The 21401-nt window shown below is 37.3% G+C and overlaps 1 protein-coding gene across 17 annotated transcripts in view; it reads right to left on the reverse strand.

Annotated features, from left to right (window-relative positions):
* The window catches only part of EMSY (EMSY transcriptional repressor, BRCA2 interacting), an 80800-nt gene extending 59622 nt beyond the window's left edge, over positions 1-21178 (reverse strand). For 5 of the 17 annotated variants that reach the window (XM_070383680.1, XM_070383675.1, XM_070383674.1 and 2 more), the window contains exons 1-8: positions 21036-21177; positions 19239-19347; positions 13855-13954; positions 12270-12344; positions 10889-10930; positions 7341-7516; positions 5580-5732; positions 3590-3849 (exon numbers count right to left, since the gene is read on the reverse strand). In XM_070383680.1, the coding sequence (XP_070239781.1) occupies positions 3590-3849; positions 5580-5732; positions 7341-7516; positions 10889-10930; positions 12270-12344; positions 13855-13954; positions 19239-19308 (876 nt within the window). In that variant the 5' untranslated portion in view covers positions 19309-19347; positions 21036-21177. Of the gene's footprint in view, positions 1-3589; positions 3850-5579; positions 5733-7340; positions 7517-10888; positions 10931-12269; positions 12345-13854; positions 13955-14797; positions 14933-19238; positions 19348-21035 lie in introns of those variants that run through there. The other 12 variants (XM_005909248.3, XM_005909247.3, XM_070383670.1 and 9 more) reach the window with 10 other exon arrangements.
* Between the last annotated feature and the right edge of the window lie 223 nt (positions 21179-21401).

Consider the following 21401-nt stretch of genomic DNA (forward strand, 5'->3'; position numbering starts at 1 on the left):
AAATTGATATTCAGAAAGATTACCCTGGAGCCATCAAATACAAATACAAAAATTATGTTCAGTGTAACATTTAAGAAGTCAGCAAAAATAGTCAACTTCTATATATTAAGGGGGAGGCTTAGTGAAATAAATTCATTATTTGGAACAGTTCATTCCCAATAGTATAAATAAATTTTTTTTTAAAGTTCACTGACTTGACTTATAGGTTTATCTCTTCCAGTAAAATATTTTTATATAAGTCTACCAAAAAAGATTAGCAAGTTAGTGTTAGGTAACACTGCTTTCCATTAAAACACCAGCAAGGGAAGAGACCTAACATTTTTTGAGTACATACATTTTGTGTACTTTAAAATACCCAATCTCGGGAATTCCCCGGTGGTCCAGTGGCTAAGACTCTGTGCTCCCGATACAGGGGGGCTGGGCTCGATCCCTGAGTGTCAGGGAACTAGTTCCCATGTGCCACAACTAAGACTCTATGCAGCCAAATAAATAAAAATAAATATTAAAAATAAAATACCCAGTCTCATTTAATCCTCACAATAACCTTATAAAATAGGTATTATCCTCATCTCACAGATGGATAAACAGATTTAGAAAGGTTAATTTATCTCAAGTCATACTGCAAGACCTGGGGTTCTAACCCAGGCCTCTTTGACTATAAAAATCCTTACCTGATTTTTAATACTAAACCATGATGCCTCATCCTAAGACTGAAGACAAAATTATATTCCACAAATCAATTCATTATCATTTCTAGTTTATCAAGAAAATTAAAATTTTGACATCTTTCCAAGAAACTTCTTTAAATGAAAGTTATCATGGATCTAAAGACTTAAAAGTAGGAAAGCAAACTACTGAAAACAAGAATTCACCTCTACTCCTTCCCCCAAATCCCTCTAAAACAGTATGAAGGGATTTTTCAGAAGGGGCACATAAACCCAAAAGGTTAAAATAGAAAGGAGACAACAGCTACCACGTTTTTGAAAAGTGGAAAACAGAAGTAATAACCAATCGAGCATACTCAAAAAACTGAACATCTAAGACCAGCAAGCAGAGAAACAAAAAATAAGACAGCTTTCAGAGAATCCCAGAAAGACTCAGAAACTTGAGAGTACCAGATGCTTCTGAAGTGGGGGTAAGAGAGGGATTAAACAAATGGAAATCAGTTGAAAACCTGTTCAAGCAGCATTAAGATCCCCAGCTATCCTCCCCTATCCTAAAGGAAGACTAAAAACTTATTCTCTTGAGGGAGAGATTGAATCCAAGGGAATTTGATGATACAAGGCTGAGGAGAGTAAGTGCTATGGTGAAAACAGAGGGGTTTAGTAAAGTTTATGTACTGAATGATTAGACTATCCAGCCCTCTCCCTCCCTTCATTCCCAAAATATTGGCAGACAGGCTTACTACTGTAGGTGAAGACTAGAAGATTCTTCTCTAAAGAATCCATCCAGAAAAAGCCTTAATGAGAATGACAACTAATGGAGGTAAAGTGGTACTGAGTGTTTATCAACAGAACAGCCCAGCTAAGTCAACCCACAATGAAAGTCACCAGCCAGTTATGTCCCATCCAACTCACAAAGCTTTCATCAGCTTTTTAGTCCCCATTTCCATATATAGATGTGGCCAACGTTTAAGGAAACTTAAAGACAGAGATTAAAACAAATAAGTAAAAGAAATTTACAAGAGAGAAAATATCAAAGAAAAAAAATTTTTTTAATTATCGTATCATTAGAAAAGAACATAGTGACCATGAAAGAGCAAGATACTATTAAAAAAAAAAAAAGGAATTTTCAGAGAGCAAGAAAGTTACTAGAAATTTTAAACAGAAAAACCAAAATGAAAAATTCCAGACAAGTAATGAAGGATAAAGTTAAAAAATAAAGAAAATAATACTTACAGAGCATTTACTATGTGCCAGGCTCTATCCTACACATTTACATTTATTATTTCATTTGTTTACACTTAAAACCCTATAAAATAGATATATTATTCTCACGATTTTACCACAGAAAAACTTACATCAAGAGTTTAGTTTTCCTAAAGTCACATAACTAGTAAGTAGCAAAAAATGGGATTCAAAATTCAGGAAGTCTACTTCTAAAATCCAAGCTTTTAACTACTTTACTACAGTAGGAAAAGCAAACAAATGGAAATTGGGGATGAGAAAGATTGAAATTACAGGATCAATCTAGGCATTCAATATCCAGAATAAGAGGTGATCCAAAAAAAGACAGAGAAAAATCAAAGAAACAATTCAAGAAATTTTCCAGAATTGAAGGATATGAGTGACTAGAATAACAGGGGCCACTTGAGTCCACAACTCAATGGATAAAATAAAGACCCCAACCACGGAAAATTACCTTGAAGTTTCAGAACTCTGACAGTTACTAAGAGCTCTCCAAGAGAAAATGAGGGTCTGGAATAATAATGGCATTACTGGACTTCTCAAAAGCAACACTGTAAGCCAACAGCCAGTGAAGCAGCATCTTTAAATTCTCAAGGAAAACGATCTCCCACCTAGAATACTTACCTGCTAAATTGACATCAAGACAGTAGGAGAATAGAATATAAAGAAATTTTCAGTCTACCATGTAGGGTCTCAAAGACTTCCCAAGTGGCGCAGTGGTAAAGAATCCACCTGCAATGCAGGAGATGTGGAAGACATGGGTTCGATCCCTGGGTCAGGAAGATCTTCTGGAGGAGGAACCCACTCCAGTATGTTTGCCTGGACAATCCCATGGACAGAGTGGCCTGGAAGGCTACAGTCCACAGGGCTGCAAAGAGTCGGACACGACTTGAGTATATGCACATGCGTGCGCACGTGCACACACACACACGCACACACAAAAGGTCTGAACAACTCTACTTTCCACCCCACCCATACACCAAGAAGCTACTGGAGGATATACTTCAGCAAATTTGTAAATGAACCAAGAAAGGGGAAGATCAGAATGACAGTGAAGGGAGATCTTAGACACAGCAGTGTGTAACAAGCCTAGGGCACCATCAGTTTCCAGATTAGTGTCGGAAGTAGAGGGTTCTAATAACAAAACTGACCAAATACTGATGACTTGAACATACTGAGAGAAGACTTTAGAAATGAATTAATGATAGCTTTCAAGGATTAAAAAATAAGATGATAACAATTATTCACTTAATCATATCCTTCCTTTCTTCTATGAAACACCTAACTCTGTCTGACAACTTCATTACTCTGGCAGCATAAATACTGAGTTCCTAAAGGTAAAGTTATCCAAATAGAGGCTGAAAGAATCCTCTATATTTTTTTTTCCAAACAGAACCATAAAAGTGAAATAAATGGAAGTCTTAGAAGATCTGCTAGCTATATCATATAGGGCAAGTCATGTGGCATCTCTGAGCCTCATCTACAAAAACATAAACAAAAAGTAAAATAATAATATCTAACCCAAAGCTTTATATGTAGAATTAAAGAAAGAGATGTGAACATTCCCACCATAATGCCAAGCACATAGTAAGTACTCAGTGCATGTTTGTTAAATCTGAATCACATTGACTGAAAGAGATTAAAGCAGCACCTGGCAGACAGAGATTCCCTCTACCACATACCTTCTGTGTTGTTGAGTTTGTCGTCTGTGTTGATGGTTTGGTGAAGGTTATTTTCACAGGAGACATGTGGGGTGGCAGGGAGTTGGCAATGCTCTGCATGATGTTGCTCATCTTAGGACTGCCACTCACAGGCACAGTGATCGTCTTCGAGACCGGAACGACAGCCTTTGGAACTTCCTTAAGGACAACAGGGGAGGAGCTGGAAGAGTTTGTTCGCCTTCGTTTTCTGGGTTTTTCATCTTCATCTGAACAGCTAACACCTGTAAGGCAATAACAACATCGTTAAATTTTATAGTGATCTAACCTTGTATTTATACTTCATTTTAAAATCATCGTGTCATCAGTCATCCTTGACCTCTCCCTTTGCCTCATGCCCAATCAGACAGTTCTATCAATCCTCCCTTAGGGGAGCTATCTCTGAGTCTTCCCGACTTTAACCCTACAGCCATGTCAGGCCTCCTTATCTCCTGCCTGTGTTTCAGCAACAACCTCCTAAAAGGTGTACATGATTCTAATTTCTCCACTTCCGTTCTACCTTTCAACCTACTACAAGTTATAAAAATCTCACATCTAATCATGCCAGTGCCCTGCCTCAAATCTTTTAGTTTTACCTCCCTACAAGATAAGCCACAAAAATCATTACTGTCTCATTCAAGGTCCCATATCCTTCTAAGAACACAGTACCCTATTCCACCCACCCTATTTAATCCTTGCAAATTGACATGCTCACCATTCCCCAAAGCCAACTTATCACATTCTCTATCCATGTGGAATCTCTATATACTCTTGTTCTTTGGGGAACACCAAGTATCATCAATAACCTCTTCATCATCCAGCAATCATCATCCTGTAAGCTATTTCCTCAGTGAAGCCTTCCCTTACTCCAAGCAATGCTAATCCATGTCGCCTCTGAGCTTGGAAAGCACTTCATACATTCTTTTTGGTATCACTTATCCCATGGCAATGTGGCAGTCAGTCTGCACATCTCCTGTTATGAAGGGACTCTCAGAGGGCAACAACTCAGTCTTACTGGTTTGTTTCCCTGGTACAGTGCCTTGCACATATGAAGTTAGGAGAATGAATGATTATATCTCAAACTAATGTTGCCTGTGTGATTTCTGAGAATAAAGCAATAAACTTTCAGTTACTTCAAGCTATATATTATGTGAAATACTTTCTTCATGTTTGGGATTCACTTCCAACATTTAAAAAACAATTAAAAAATAGACCTCTACAGTTATTTTAAAAAACCATTTTGGCTAAATTCACAGAAATCAGGTATAATACTCCCAAAGTTTAAAATTTTTCTTTACGTACTAAAGCCTCAATTGTCTTGTACTTAAGAAAAAAATCAAATGAAAAACAAAATTTTGCAATATACATAGGAAATCTTTATAAAGCAGACATTTACAAAAGCACTCAGCATGACTCATGGAATTGGTGATAAAACATAACTCCTTATACCTTTAAGTTTTAGACTCTAACCAAGACTGACATGACATAAAATTATTTCTGTCTAAAACTGCAAAGTCCACCTCTAAAAGTTACAAAGAAATTAAGTTTATAACTACATTGAGAAAAATGAAAGTCAAATAGTAATGATCTCGAGTTAACACTAAAAGCAAATCAATACTGACATAACAGACATTGAAAGCAAAAAATGAACTGGACATCAAAGTGCTTCACAGGGTAGAATCAAAGGGTTAACAACTGCAAATAAACCTCAAAAAATTACAGTCAACTAGAAATATGAAAGAAAGATGCTCTAGAATGCTTCACTGAAATTTAACAATTAGATGATATGTTGCATAATTTTTAAAAACACTACAAAGACTACAATTACAAGAAAGGAATTCTTTACAATATTCAAAAACTAACCACTGCTTATAGCCAGTGGGCCAATGAATTAATCAGGAAGGCAGATCTAATCGGAGCCTATGCTGCAGCTTTTAGCCAAGATGGCCCTGATAACACTGAGAATATCACTTACTTTTGACATAAACAGTACTTCCACTTGGCAAGACAACTACATTGGAGGCAGGACTGGCAGGTCTTGGAGACTTAACCGTTGCTATGCTGCCACTTGGAACAGGGGTAGAGGTTGGGGTTGACGTGGTACTTGTGTAGGAATAGCAAACCACTACTGAAGGAACGATAAAAAAGTCCGCTGTTAACTTTCACCAAAACGGTCCACACATACACAAAGATAATTTTTTTTACTTCAGGCCAATTTTAACATTTTCATATAACCAGAAGTTAGCAGCCAATACTAGGAATTAGGTCCACAGGTTAAAAAAATTAATAACCTTTCCTGAAAATCATCACTTAACGAGGTTTTCCCCAAGTATTTAGTAGCTGTCTACAGGTGGCACTGACAACAGAGAAGAGCACAGTTACAAAGAAACCAAGTTCAAAACTGAGAAAAATGAAAATCATTATTTACTCATGGCAAGAGTTGGACAAAAAGCATATACTTATATTCTTTTCTAATACTAATAGCAGTATCAATGATGGAGTGATGGATCAGTTTTCCCTAACCACAGAAATTTCCAACTTAGCCCCTAGAGAAAACCAAGGTAAGTTTCTCTTATAAACAACTCACTAGTCACTTGCCATCTAAACAGTGCAATAATAACTAAGGTAATGACAACACAGTATTTTAACTGCTTGAATAACAGTAACAAGCAGGAATGAGTACCATGGATTATGCTAAATTCTTCCCATATATTATCACTAATCTCACAACACCACATCCTCATTTTAAGGATGAGGAACCCAAGGCTCACAGAAGCTAAAAGACTGGGTGGAGGTCACAGAGCAAGGAAATGAAATATGAGGATTTAAACCTAGATTAGAACTATCAAAAATTCTATATTCTTTCCACTGAATCAGAGAGGTGGTAAACAGAAAAGATAAAAGAGGGCAGAGAAAAAAGATATCTCACCTGCAACAAAGAAAACAGGAATTCAATGAAGGCCAAGTTTGCACACTGATAACTGTCTCTCCCTAAATATAGCTTCTTTACATGTAAAACAGAGTCTGGCATGTATGAGAGGAATGTCTCATTCTGTTCCACGATCCATAGATAGTCAAAAAAAGATAATTCCCCAAAATAATCTGACAATAATAATAATCTGCATTATTTTCAGGGTCATTTTCATATAACACCAAACTAAGCTACTGAAGTCAACTCAAACATGCACTCTCAAATTTAATATTACTCTCGGTTACCTTAGAAACTCCAAGGAATTTTAAAGCATGTGTCAATGACTAGATTAAATAACAATAAGAAAGCCTTCTCCATCAGCCACGTAACCCCTAACAGATTAAACACATTGACTGGAACAGAGAAGCAGTATACACCACTGATTCCAGAAGACAAAAACAGAACTTTATTTTCTAAAGTATCAGTTCAGCATCTTTCTCCGGCAGCTATTATAAATGACTTCTATTGCCTTATTAATTTTCTAAGGCCTTTTATCCACTTCTAACAAGACAGGTTCCTATCGAAAAATTCATTCCAAGGCTTTTTGCAATTTTGTGATTAATGTAATTCACACTTTGAACAAAAGGGATATTTAATTTTGGCTGAGACTAAAAACTTGGCAGTTTCTAGTTTCAGAACAAGAGTTATTCACTACGTTTCACAGCGTTTGAATACTGGTACAAAAACAGATGAAAAATAAGATAACTTTTCTTGAAAGAATCCAAGGAAAGTCATCTCTACACACTGAAATATTTCTTTACTCACCTTCCTTGCTTCCTGTTTCTGCAGGCACTGGAAGAGATGCATTGTGCTGAACAGCTGCATTGGCAACAGCATTAGCTGTTACAGTGAAGGCAGTTTGGGGAACCAGCCGGGGCATCAGGGGTACCAATCGACGACCTTCAATGGACCATTCTGAGGAGCTATTAGGTCCAGACATACTAAACAAAAAAGAAAATGCTGCTACAAAAGTTCTTGATAGCTAAAACTGAATCAAATACATATATTCAAATATAACTTTTTAAATTATAAAAAAAGTACCCTGAGTGAACAGGAGAGGCTTTATTTTAAGCAAGATCAAAACTATGAATAAAAATCAGAATTTAAGGAATCTTACATACACTTAGGTTTTCACACATTTTATTCCATAATCTGAATCTTATAACGAACATCTCTGAAACTCTGGAAAACTGTCCCATGCCTTGTAAATAAACATCAACATTATTTTCATTAGTTTAAATCTGGTTGGTATTGAAGATGAAAACTAGTATTTCTACCAACTTTTAGAACTAATGTTGTAATTAGGCTAAAAAGGTAAAAATTACTCAATTTCAAAAATCAGACTTTCCTTAATAATTAAGGATGAAATTCACTGAATTTTTGCAAAATTATCTTAACTGCCTGCATGGCCAGAGGTTCTAAGGCTTTCAAACAAGGGAAACTGAGGCAGTAAACGAGGGAGACTAGGTACTGGGAGGTGCGAAGCTGTACACATCACTGCAGGTGTCACTGACAATGTGTTATATTATTATCCTTTCTATTAAAAATAAGTAGACTAGATCTGAGGACACTGGAAGAAATCTGCCACTATTTTAATTTTACTTATTTATATCATTCTTCACTCTTAGAAATGTTTGAGGCAGCTGAACTCTATTCCTTAGCAGACACTATTCTCAATTTTACTCTAAACTTGTTGAGCAAATTTTATCCTAGGAGTCCAAACGGAGGTTGAAGCATGAAAAGACAGCTTTTCCCTTCCCTTTGCTTGGCTTCAATAAAGGCAGCGGTCTAACTAATGGTGACTGTCAAGGTTTAAAATTCACCCAGAATCAATCAACCAATTTCTTCACTAAGTTGGAAATACTTGCGCACCTTTTTCAAAACCAAAGATTCTACAACCCAACCTAGAGTTTAAGATCCTGTGTGTGCACTGATTCTTGATAGAGTACACAAAAGCTCTTGTTAGTGGATAGTGGAATGATGATGATGACGGTGATGATGATAGTTAACATCAATTAGCACTTAGTATATGTGATATATTGTTCTAAATATTTTGCCTGTATTAACTCATTTAATTCTTTCAATCCTATGAAATTGGTAATATTATCATCTCCATTTTATAGATGGGAAAATTGAGTTACCAAGAGGTTGAATAACTTGCTTAGGGTCACACAGTTACTAAACAGCTCCTTCAACAAGCATACACCATTCTATTGAAATGAACTGCCACAACACAAGTAGAAGGTATAAAAATTTTCAAATGTGTTTCATGTCAAACTTTTGCCTTTGATTTATACTAACTAGACACTGTTGTCTAATCTACAAACTTTCAATAAATGAAACAAATTACAACTTGAGAAGAATTTACATTCAGTTAAGAAAAGAATTTCTAGGAGTTGATGAATCCAACTGAGTTATTGTGGAAAATCTGCAAATTCCCTATGGTTTAACACAGGCCTACCTAAGACAAGGGAAAGAGGGATTCCTAAGACCCCGATAACCCTCACAAATCTGTTATCATGTAATCTCCAAATTGATGCTAGTTTTGAAACAGAGAATGGTACAACAAGAGAGACAGAAAAGGGCTATTACTGATTGTCAAAGGGAAAAAGTTCTAAAAGCTATTCAGTATTTTCTTGGCTTACTCCTATTTTGCTACCATTTTACTAGAAAGTCGCTAAAAAAATTTGCTGATGAAAGTTTACCATACAAATAAAATGATGTCTACACTTACCTGGTACACTGTTAAATAGTGGCAGAAATTATGGAAGATTAATAATTTAAACACATGAATATATATGCTATTGAAAAGACAGAATCTGCAGTGCAAAAAACACAACTGCAACTTTTAAAAAGATCTATAAATCTTCCAAATTTCTACTCACGCAAACATGCCCAAATTTTTTTAAGTGAGTGAAAAATTACTCATCATGTTAGACCTAGATTTAAAATTCCTACTTGCTTATTAATGAGGGTGTAAATATGCATTAGCTGCACAAATCATCTAAAAAGAATTTTACAGGTTTCTGTAAACATCTTATTCCATGGCTTCCCTGGGATTCCTAAGTTTCAGAGAACATCTCTTTATTTATACTAAATATAGCAAGAGGCGGGTGGAAACCTTGCTCCAAGTCCCTTTTCTGAGAAGTCTGACACTAGTAGAACTACCTTGGCCCTTGCATCCTTTGGTGTGCATGGCACCAGCATGAAATCCTCACAGACAGGCTCATACAGTATCCATGAATGACTAGCTGATGGGGAAGGAGTTAAGAGATCAGTCATTCTGGATAGCTACTTTCTTTAGATCCAAGAGTGGCCCAATTAAAAACTGTGAGGCCTCTTAACATTCCAGGCTTTAATACTATAATTCTGTCATGTTTCAAAACTGAATTAGAGTATCAAATAATAAAAACGTGTTATGGTTCAAGCAAGGCTTTTCTTTGATCCCAGACACTCGACTCCTTTTGTTTCCACCTCCTTTGTGCTCAATCTTCTTGGCTTTCTTTTCACCTTTCAAACATTCCTTCTGGCCTAAGCTGCTGTTTTGAGTGGGGGAGGGAAGGGAGAGGAGAAAGGGAATGCAGTCTGTTCAGATGCATTCCTCCTTGGCTCAAGTTACTTTTTTCAGGCTCAGAGTATGAAACCTCCTATAGATAATCTTTAGAACTAGATTCTGTTGCTACAGACGGCAAAGGAGACAGACAGATGAGGGATCTATGTCCTCCTCAGCATTACCCACTCATTGCCCCTTGGGCTCCACAAGTAAATACAACATCTGGTCAAACTAAAACCACAATATAAAATATTAAAACAGGAGTATGGAAACGCCTGAGAAGCTTAAAATTATACACTGAAGTAAACGTTTTTCAAAAAATTAAATTCATGTATTAAAGAAATCAGAAAAGGAGAGAAAAAAAGAGGAAACAGGTAGGTAGAAGCCAACTCTCAATTATCCATGCTAATAGAGAGAGGAGGGAAAGGGAGAGGTCAGATTAAAGAAACTCACATATTAACCAAAATACTTTGGCAAATACTTAAAATTTCTTCCATCAAACCTTTTCCAGAACAACTAACAAGTAGTAAAATGACTAATTAAAATTTTCACCTCCTCTCCCTTCCCACCCTCTGACTACTTTCAAGCAGCAAAATAGCTAAAGGGTGGGCAGTATTAGGAAGGGGAGGAGGAGAAGAGAAGGAAAAGCAAGGGGCTCGGTTAATTCATAAATGAAGTATGTGCCCCTGAATAATTGAGAGCTTCAATTTTGAAATAAATACAAGAAAAAGCCTGAAATAATAATAACCTATTTGCATACCTGTAACTTGGTCTTTCACCCAAATATAAGGATAAATTCATTCTTTAAAGGGGAAAAAAGGAAAAGGAGACTAAATAAATGTTATCTTTAAGTATGAAACTGATGCATCAACTTATAACTAATTGCCCCACAATATTGTTCCAATGTTTTTAAGGTACTAATTTTGTCTCTAAGTGCCCCTGATTGCAAACTACTATTCACTACTTCATTATCTAGCACATAAGTTTCCTATTACCAGTTCTCAAATTAGAATCTAGGCTCAATTACTATTTTTAGAGTATCTCAATTTAAAAGTTTAGAGAAATTTAAAAGAAGGAGCACGTTAATATTTAAATGTTTCAGCCATGTTGGCCTAACAATACTTAATGTCACTAGAGGAAAATTTCTAAATTTCCACAGTGCATAGATATCTACCACTGAAAAATCTCCAAATTCAAACTGCTTATTTTTCAAACTATGCAGTTAAAAAGATAGCACCCCATTTTATCAGTCAAGTAAAATGAGGAACAGAGAAGTACAACATGAAGCTAATGGATCTTCGGGGTCAATACTAATACTGCCAATTGGGTTAAAAGCACTATTTATTACAGAATGGAAAGGTACCAAAATTTTTCTTGTAGCTTTACTTCATATTAAGACAAAAATAAAAAACAAATGAATTATTCTATAACATACCTTATTTTATCAAATGTTCCTACCATCTTGCATTAACATTTAAAGGATAATTTCTGCTCTTTTCTATTTTTCAGGAGGCACTCTCTCCATACATACTCCGTTAATGCTCAGTCCCTACCTTCCACCACCCTCCACCCCATCTATCAAATAGTCATAATGATCTGAAAGCAATTTGATAAAGAATCCTTTATAATTGTATTTTGTTGTCTTTTCAAAATAAATTAAAATACATTGTATTCATATTTTTTAAAACCAGGTTATATGTTACAATCTTTTTTCTGAATCTCAAAATACATGAAATATTAGTCAAAAAATTTATAATGCCTATTTATAAAGCAATATGTATACATATCAAATACTGTTACAAAGAAACTCTAAGGGGCTGTCAAATTTGGGAAGCAGGCTACTTTGTTTTATTAAACTTTGTTTCAAATACAGGAATCACCTGCTAAACTGCAGAGGCCTTTAGGTACACAGAGATTACATTGTAACAGGATTTGACCTGAGTACTTAAAGCTTGCCTAACCAAATGCAAAACATAACCAATAAAATAAACAGTTAACACAGCTATGGTTAGGATCCCTGAGTACAGAGATATTACTATCAAGATAAAAGACTCAGGAATCTCTACACAATAGGAAGACTGTTTCAAAACTATGGTATACTATGTCATGAAAAATCAGGGGTGGTATGACTAATGGCTTACTTATGTGCAATTGTTGTTAACCGTTCATCGTTTACTGCTCTCCGAACTTCAGCACGGTGGCGTTCTGTTGAGATACTATGAAAAAAAATAGCCATTATAGAACTCTGCCAAGCAGGCATCTCTTCTCTATACTTTTATTAATGTTTAAGTCAACATTTTGTTTGTGGGGGAGGAGGGGAATTGATGTGTAAAAAAGATAAAGACAAGGGTCTAATATATATATTTTCAAATGCTTTAATTAAAGTCATAGAAAAGGATTCAGACTGATTCTGTGTAATTGTAGAGAGAATTTGTAACTAAATTCTAATTATAAATTACAAATTATAAATTTGTACAAATTATACAAATTACAAATCACAGAAAGACAAATTCAGTTTGATATGAAGTCATTAACGTCAATTCAGAAATGTCAGACCATAGTCAAGATTAGCAGAGGTTCCTGTTATCTAAAAATACAAACCACTGAATGACCTCTAATCATGGTTACTGAGATTTTGGCCCTCAAAAGAAAGTCCTGTCTAAAGCTTAAGAGTCTAAAATTTTATGTTCAGTGAATATACTAAATAAATGAAAGTGACAAGATAATGTTTCATATGCTATGAAACTTGACACCAAGATATTACTCCTTTATTACTCAACACTGAAGCTACATGTCTTCTGCATTATATCACATCACCACTATGGTAAAAATGTGCTTATGTTGATCTGATTAAATATATGTAAAGTTAAATCTAAACAACTAAAAAAAAGGCTATACCCATTCCATTCATAAATACTCAATAAAATGAATACCACCCTTGAAACTGTAATCTTTATTACTAGGCTAAATCTATACCATTGATTAAAATATCTAAGGGGCTTAAAAGCAGAATTTATGAGGCAATACAAACAACAAACAAAAAATATAAATTGTTAAGTATGGAGGCATTGAGACAGAATTTAATAACATATCTACTTTACTGATAATTGAACGTAGGGAGGAAAAAAATCTCTTCCCTATTTTCACTTTAAAAATAGGACAAAATAGTCTTAAATGTAGAAAGGACATTTCAGTTAAAACAAAACTGAATTTTCTGAGAAAGCTCAAGATGTTAAGAATGGATCAAGGCAAAGTATCAAAGAACCCCTTTCACCAGATTTTTTTTAATGAATTGAAGTCCCACACTAATGGGAAGCCGCAGGGATCAACTGTCCCTAATGCTATGACTATATAATCACTACCCATTTCTATACCTAAGACAACAACTTCCTAGTGTCTTCTTCTACCCCTAACAGATGCCACTTGGACACTCTAGATCTTCATATCCAGTCACTCCTAGCTCTTCTTTCCTTTACCCAGGTTAAAAATATTTCCCTTTTCCAACTAGCCCAAAGCTAAAATAACCTGCCTTAAACCTCTTCTGATTAGAGTACAGAATAAATGGTAAATTACATGATTTTCTGTAACAAAGCACACAACTGGGATGGGATCTCTAAGTACCAACAACTTGAACACCTCTGTCTTCAGCCTAAGAGTGAAAAGTACCAAAATATCTCAAAATGAAATTCCTAGAGTCATGTCTCACAAACTTTTATGATAATTTACCTAAGAACTTTTGAGAGTTCTCCAAGAAGATCTTTCTTTTCCTTGGTGAGATCTCCCTGTGCCCGAAGTGCACTGATAACTCCAGCATATGCCTCCAATTCTAGAAGAAGAAAATTATTTTATCAAAATAGACCATCAATATTTTAATAGTATGGCTATATACAGTGAAACTTCAGGGCAGGAAACCTAAAAATCAATATGCAAATATTTCATTAATGTCCTCTTATTAAAAATTTTATCTTCTAACATACATTAAATGTGGCTTTTATAAGCTTATTTTCTTTTTTACTGCCTCACAGAAGTCATGTGTGTAAAAGTTTAGGAAGAAAAGTCTAAATATTTTGCTTTACATATCATCACTGAAGAACATTCAACTTGGATGCTACCAACAACTGGGAAAAGGTTCCCAGTGGTATAATAAGGCTGGTAAGAGAAGTTCTTAGTATTATTGATAGGTAGCTTTGCTGATAAAATTTTGAAATAATTCCTTAAGCTTGCCTAAGAATTCAACCTATATTCCATCTGTGAGTAGCGTGCAACTGAAAAACTACTGGATCAAGAGTCAAATGACCAGATTCTGGCTCCAGCACTGACATTAGTTGTGTGACCCTGGGTAAGTCCTTTCTCATCTCTGATCCTAGCTTCTTTACCTAGTGTCCTAGAAGACACTTTGAAGGTACCTTGAAGAAACCACCAACAAATTGAAACCACCAGCAAAATGACTAAGGCAGATTAGCAAACGTGAATTTTCGCTCTTACAGAATCAGTACATAATACACTGAAACCTAATTCCAGACAGTTTCATTTCACTAACTTTCCACAGCAACAACCATTATTTAATGAAACTGTTGTCCCTAGTAGTGGTTAAACTATAAAACCAAAAAGCCCTCAATGGCTCCCAATGAACCATGCCTGCTTCTCAGTGAACTTCCTCATGTACTACCTTTCTATAGTACCTCCAACAATGACTCTGGACTTGGCATGTGACTTGCTTTGGCCAATGGAACATCACATACATGATGCAAACAGCAGCCTTGCACACAGGGCCTTGTTCTCTTGGAACCTTAAGATCACCAAGCTGTGAAGAAGCACAGGATGAAAGGTCACATGGAGAGAGCGGCCCAGCCACCTTAGCTGAGCCCAACTAACCAGCTAAGCTTCCAGCTGAATAGAGCCATGTGAGCGAGCTCAGGCAACACGAGCAACCCACAGAATCATGAGAAATAATAAAACAGTTGTTTCAAACCATAAACACTATGAGACAAGTAGACCTGAACAAAACAAAATGATGGGAAATAAGTATCCAGACTACAGTTATCTTCTTAATAGATCCAACTTACTACCAGTATTTGCCAATGCCTTACATATAATAGATACCGAATGTTAGCCAAATAACTAAGGCATGCACAGCTGCATTCAAGATACTACAATAACAGTAAAATAGTAGCCTCATTCAGTTTGTATTATCCACGGTTCTGTCAAAAAAAAAAAAAAGAATTTATATAGAAGAGTGAGTTGACCATATTAAATAGACATGTCTTGTCCAACTGAATTATTTCATGTGTAAACATCCTGCATGTTCAATCTACACTGGATATTAGGTAGATGTTTCATGTGGTCCTTCTGGAAGGACAATCTCTGCTTCCCTGGAAATACTTTGATCCAAAAAACATATTTCAGCTTTTATCAGAACCCAAAGTAGAGTTCAGAAAGACACTGGGGATAACTTAAGAAATCACTATACTCTAAATGTTTATGCCTCATTTATCAAGTATTTTATTCAACAAATCAGTGTTGAATCTCATTATATATACGAGATAGTATGCTAAACCCTGCCTTAAGAAGTTAACTCTAGAATAAAGTTACAGTGAAACAAGTCATCAGACAATTCTGATACAGTTTACAATACAGTGGTAAAGGCACAGAGGAAAAACATCATCTAGTCTAGAAGCATAAGCTTTACTCAGAAACAGAACTGTGCTCTAGGCGGGGCGGTGGGGGGTGGGGGATGGGGGGTGGGGGGGCGGGACGCAAATGTACAAAAAGAACATAGAGTAAAAGAGCATATAATGTTTCATAAAGATGTTAAACTTCCAGTAATAGTCACTGTTTTGAGAGTTTTATACTAGGAAAAGTAAAAATATGTCTGTACTTGGCTAGTCACTAATTCAAACCTAACTACTAACTGAACACTACTACTACTGCAAGGTACCAAGGCGAATCTTCATATAAACAAAACAAGGTCCGTATTCTCAAAGTGATTAAAATCCAACAAGGATAAAAATAGAATAAGAATTTGGGGCCAGACTAAGAAAAGCCACTATCCCCAGTCTAAAAAGTTTTTGATAGGACTCAGTGATTGATTAAACGTGGAAGGAATGGCAGAAGGAAAATAACCAGGTTTTTCAGTTTCCAAGATATTTAGGAAAATGACAATACCATAAAAAGAAATGGAGAGGTCAGAGAGAAGTGATTTCAGGAAAAGGTTCACTTTTGGCCTGTGAAATTTATGGTGATCAAAATTTCACTATTTCACAGTATTTTTTAGAAAGTGAAATTAACTAAAGACAAAGATTTTGACACCTCAAGTCTCATTCCAAGTCTAATTAAAAAGTCAGGGATAGAAGAGGTAGCAACCACACACAAAACTGTATAACTCAGAACACAGTTCTCACAGGTACACAATCCAAGGCACACTTTCCTTTCATTCAATGAGAAATTCATTCACTGTAAAGAACATCGGCTAGCTTCCCAACCTTATTCACATTTGTGGATTTCCATTTTGATGAGAATCCTAAGATTCTGACAAATATCAAGCTCAGTTGAATTTCTGGTATTATTTTTTATACCATTCTATTACAGTGTTAACTTTAATGAGACTTAAGTATAATGAAACAATTAACACATGAAATACCACAGAAAACAAAAGATCTGAACTATTTTAATAAAGCCTCAACCCATTCCATTTAAGCAAACCTGCCATTCAATATGAATACTGTATTTCATAAAGCCCCATGTTAGCATTATATAGAGATAGAAATCCTCTATCCCAATGTCTATGTGGGCTTCTCTGGTGGCTCAAACAGTAAAGAATCTGCCTGCAAGGCAGGAGACCCGCGTTTGATCTGAGTCAGGAAGATCCCCTGGAGAAGGAAATGGCAACCCACTTCAGTATTCTTGCCTGGAGAATCCCAAGGAATGACGAGCCTGGTGGGCTACACAACTGAGCAACTAACACTTTCACAAGTAAAATATAAATGTTTAACATCTTATGTTAAAATAATTTATAACTGTTTTAAAAGAATCTTTTTAAAAGCTAATCCTTAAAATATTTTAAGCTAACTCTTAAACACAGTACCTTCTCTAAACTCTGGACCTAGAGCTAGTGTCCGAAAGCAATTCAAAGGTTTCACTGTTATGATAATGAGTCAACGGGTGAGGAGGAAGTCATTCTGCAAATCACTATCAAAGCTCACCTCCCAAAAGAAGGATCATTGAAGATGACATTACCCTATAGGAAGGCTGTTCTCTTCAGTACAGAAGCAGCTCTTCAGCAACATTACCTACACAGCTCTGACTAAAAGTAAGGATAAATTTAAGACTTAAAGCTTACAATTTTTATATTTAAACATAATCTCTTGATTTGAGGTTCCAAAAGCCCAGAAACTAAAGCAGCTGACTGCAGTTGTGATCTGAACAGATCACAATAACTCTTTAACTATTTCAGCTATGAAATAAATACAAATCCAATTTTATAACTGGTAGCTAACAAGTTAGACCAATTGTCTATCAGTGTATAGAAAACCTTGAATGGGTAGTAAAAATTTAACTTATAAGGTTAAATTTAAAAAATAAAATAAAGGAATAATTGACAAAAAAAAAAAAAAAACCAAGGTACTAGAGTACAATGCTAAGAAATAGTTTAAAATATAGAAATCTTCATGGTAGCCCCTAAGGGGAAATAAAAAGGGCAAAGGTTATTAGCAGTTAAGGCCAGACTAGCTGTGATTCAGATTTATCCACAGGAATTTCCAACAAAGATTTCTTGTGAAGAAAAGATTCAACTGCAAATAAATAAATGTCTGAAAGCAACTGCTTTAAAATGCTATATACTCAGATGTCGGACACTGTGATAGGCTCTTTCTGTATACACTTAACCCACAAACTTATGAGGCAGATTATTATTACCCTTCATTTACAAAATTATCAATAGATTTAGGGAGATTAAACAACTTGCTTTTGGATGTCAGTCATTAGTAACAGGACCAAGATCCTAAATCTATGTGAATTCAAAGTCCGCATTTTCCCCTTCAAAATCACAGATATCTAAATAATTGCTGCTGCTGCTGCCGCTGCTGCTAAGTCGCTTCAGTTGTGTCTGACTCTGTGCGATCCCATAGACGGCAGCTTACCAGGCTCTCCTCTGCCAAAACATTTAATGTTCTTTTCCAAATTATTTTTTTCATTTATTGAGTCATTACTATGCGCTGGTCTGAGACTACAGTGGTGAATAAGACAAAAATATCCTCCTTGAATCTTAGAGTCTAAGGCTACATTTCTCAACCAAGGATTCTCATTTGAATCACAAAATACAGAAAATGATTTGAGTAACTCTTTTTTTCTCAATTGTCCCAAAGATAATACATAACATACCATTCTAGATGCAGGTAGAAAACTTGGTTCATTACATACAATGAAGGCCTTAGCATTAGGGCTTAATTCTCTCCCTCAATGCTGTTTGAGAAAGACTGCCCTAAAGGAAAAGAAGCACTAAATAGTTCATTACAAGCGTAAATGGTGTTTTATTACTGATAGTAAAATATAATTTGGGAAAGTCAGCATAGCTTACATTAACTCAGAATTCAGAAACAGTATGGCTCCAGTCCATGGGGTCGCAGATACAACTGAGCAACTGAGCACACACGCACACACATGTAATTCACACACACTCATGAAGCCTAAGAGTATGTTAAAGTGAGACTGGAATCATATTCCCTGGGTTGAAATTCTGACCCCATGACATACTAAAGAATTAGTCTGGGTTCTAAGCTTCAGTTTTGTCATCTGTAAAATGGGGGCATAAAAAGAAAAATACCTATCTGGTTTGAGTGACAATTAAATGAGATGTTGAATGTAAAGGACTCAGTCCAGTAGCCCTGAAGAATTCTTAGCTGCAATTATTATTAATAGGATTCATGCATCTACTGTGTACAAAGCACTATGCTAGGCACTAAGGAAATAACAAAGAGTAAAACAAGAACTATATACCTCTAAAGGATTTCTAACACAGCATGAAATATGACATCCATGCAAACAGTCATGACCCAAATAGAAAGCAAAAAGCATCACAGAGAGGCACAAAACATCAGAAATTAAAATCATACCCAATTTTCGAAGAATCCTTTTGCATTCATCCCTGCTGAGATCCAAAAGTGTTGGCCACACAACAGGCATTGCTGCTTCTTTTTGGTAGCCCCAAAGAGCTTGTCTTCCCTTCCAAAGCAAAAACCAAAAAGTCAAATTACAAAAGGCCACATTGCTCAAGTGCATTCAAAAGCCCACTCACCTGGCTATTCACACGTTAAGAAGCAAAATCAGTAAAAGTATCTCAAAATCCTATTTCACCTCCACATTTTACAACTTCTGACAAACGAAGAACTTAACCATTTGGGAGTTTACTATTCCAGGCTATCACATGGAAAGAACATAGGTATCAGACACCTATAGGCTTTAATTAGATCTTACAACTTACTGGCTGTGTGATCCTGGGTAAACAGGTCTACTTGAACATGTGTTACTATAAAGTAGAGGTTTTATCACCCAGCTATGAGGGCTGAACAACAGTGTACGTGAAGTTCTTATTCTAGTGGCAGGCACATTATTTAATAAATAGGTGCCACTACCTATGTAATCTTGGGCAATTAATTCACTTGACTTCTGCCAGGTTTCTCACTATGAATTACATGAGATACAATATGTAAAGATCCTAAGATGCTAAGTGGATAAATGGAACTGTCTCCTCGTCTTAACAATGAAAGATGAATTTACACCCCGAAGTCTTTACAAAAGCGTTTCCCAAAAGTTTAGATGTCAGAAACTTCGGACTGGTAATCCCCTGGTCTAGAAAAAGACAACGGCGCTGGGCCCTTACACAATACCTGCTTAGCCCACAGCAGATCTGCTGTAAATATCTGTTAAATAAATGAGTGATTGAGAAGAGTAACACGAATGAATGAATGAGTGAATGTAAGAATGAGCGAGCTCAGTGTCTAGACTAGGAGTCAGGCATCGATCCGTAATAACTGCTATCTCTTTTCCAAGAGCTAGGGCTGCTAACTCCAGCTCCACGCCTGGAATTGAACCCCCTCCCCCTACTTCCCATAGTCCTCTCAGCTAAGAACCAACCCAGAGCAAGGAGAACTGGACTGCGCGCCCCAGTCGGCAGAATGACATAAAGAAAAGGGGTGGGGAAGAGGAAGAAGGGGCAGAGCCAAAGGAATCCGCTCCCTCCACAAGCCAGTCCCCGCCTCCCGACAGGATCTTGAGGTGGCCGGCGACCGCCGGAATCAAGCACCACGTCACGGCATCCCGATGCGTCCCCGCCAGAGGACCTTACTGCGGGGCCGCATCGCACTGGAAACCTGGGCAGAGGTTGCCGGAGCCCGCTCGGGGAAACGGAATCCTGTCTAATCCTCCCCCAACTCAAGTGTCAAGGAGGCCAGCCCGCCCCGCCCCCTCCCCAAACACGCACTCTCTCGCAACACCACAACAAGAGTAGCCCGCCCACCCTCCTCACCCGTGCCGCTCAGCGCCCACCCCAATGTCAAGCCCGCGACCCAAGCTCTGTAAGGACCAGTAGCCGGAGTCAAGGGCTCTGGTAGGCATCAGCGCCTCGCTCCCTCCTTAGCGGAGAGGACAACGGAGAGAAAGAGTTGACGCTCGGACAGCCAGGTAGACGACCAAGACTCACCGGCAGGCCCCCAGGAGCTGGACCCCCGCAATTCCAGCACCAGGCCTGCCAGTTCCCCTAAGCCCACCTCGGGGAGCCCCACGATCCCGTTAGGAGACAACGGAGGATGGGGCTGGGCGCCCCAAGCCAGGCTCCAAATGCTTGGCCCGGCGGTCCTTCAGACTGGCTATCCTGCCAGCTCTTCCCAGCAGTCTGTCTGAGAGTCACCCACCTGCCCGGCCTTTCTGAGCTCATCTAAAAGGCTCCTCCGCCAAGACTAGGGGACACCAGGAATTGGGTTTGTTTGCGGTGCCTCTGAACGGGCAAGATGGCGACAGGTATCAGGGCGCAGGCGCAGGCGCGCGTTGCAAGTCGGGAGGTGTAGTTCGCCTTTCCCGCCTTTCGAAGAACGGACACCAAAAGATCTCCATTCTTCTGTCCCTCTTTTCCTCCACGTTTTGAAAGCAAAGGAGAGACATCGCGAGGATTGCTGGGAATTGTGGTCTGAACTCAAACTCCCTCCTCTTTCGCTCTCGGTGGGCACGCGCAAAGAAGGCTGGGATTGTAGTTTCTCCCATACCCTCCTCTCCCGGCTTCG

This window comes from Bos mutus, chromosome 15 (assembly GCF_027580195.1).
Source record: "Bos mutus isolate GX-2022 chromosome 15, NWIPB_WYAK_1.1, whole genome shotgun sequence".
NCBI classification, from domain to species: domain Eukaryota; kingdom Metazoa; phylum Chordata; class Mammalia; order Artiodactyla; family Bovidae; genus Bos; species Bos mutus.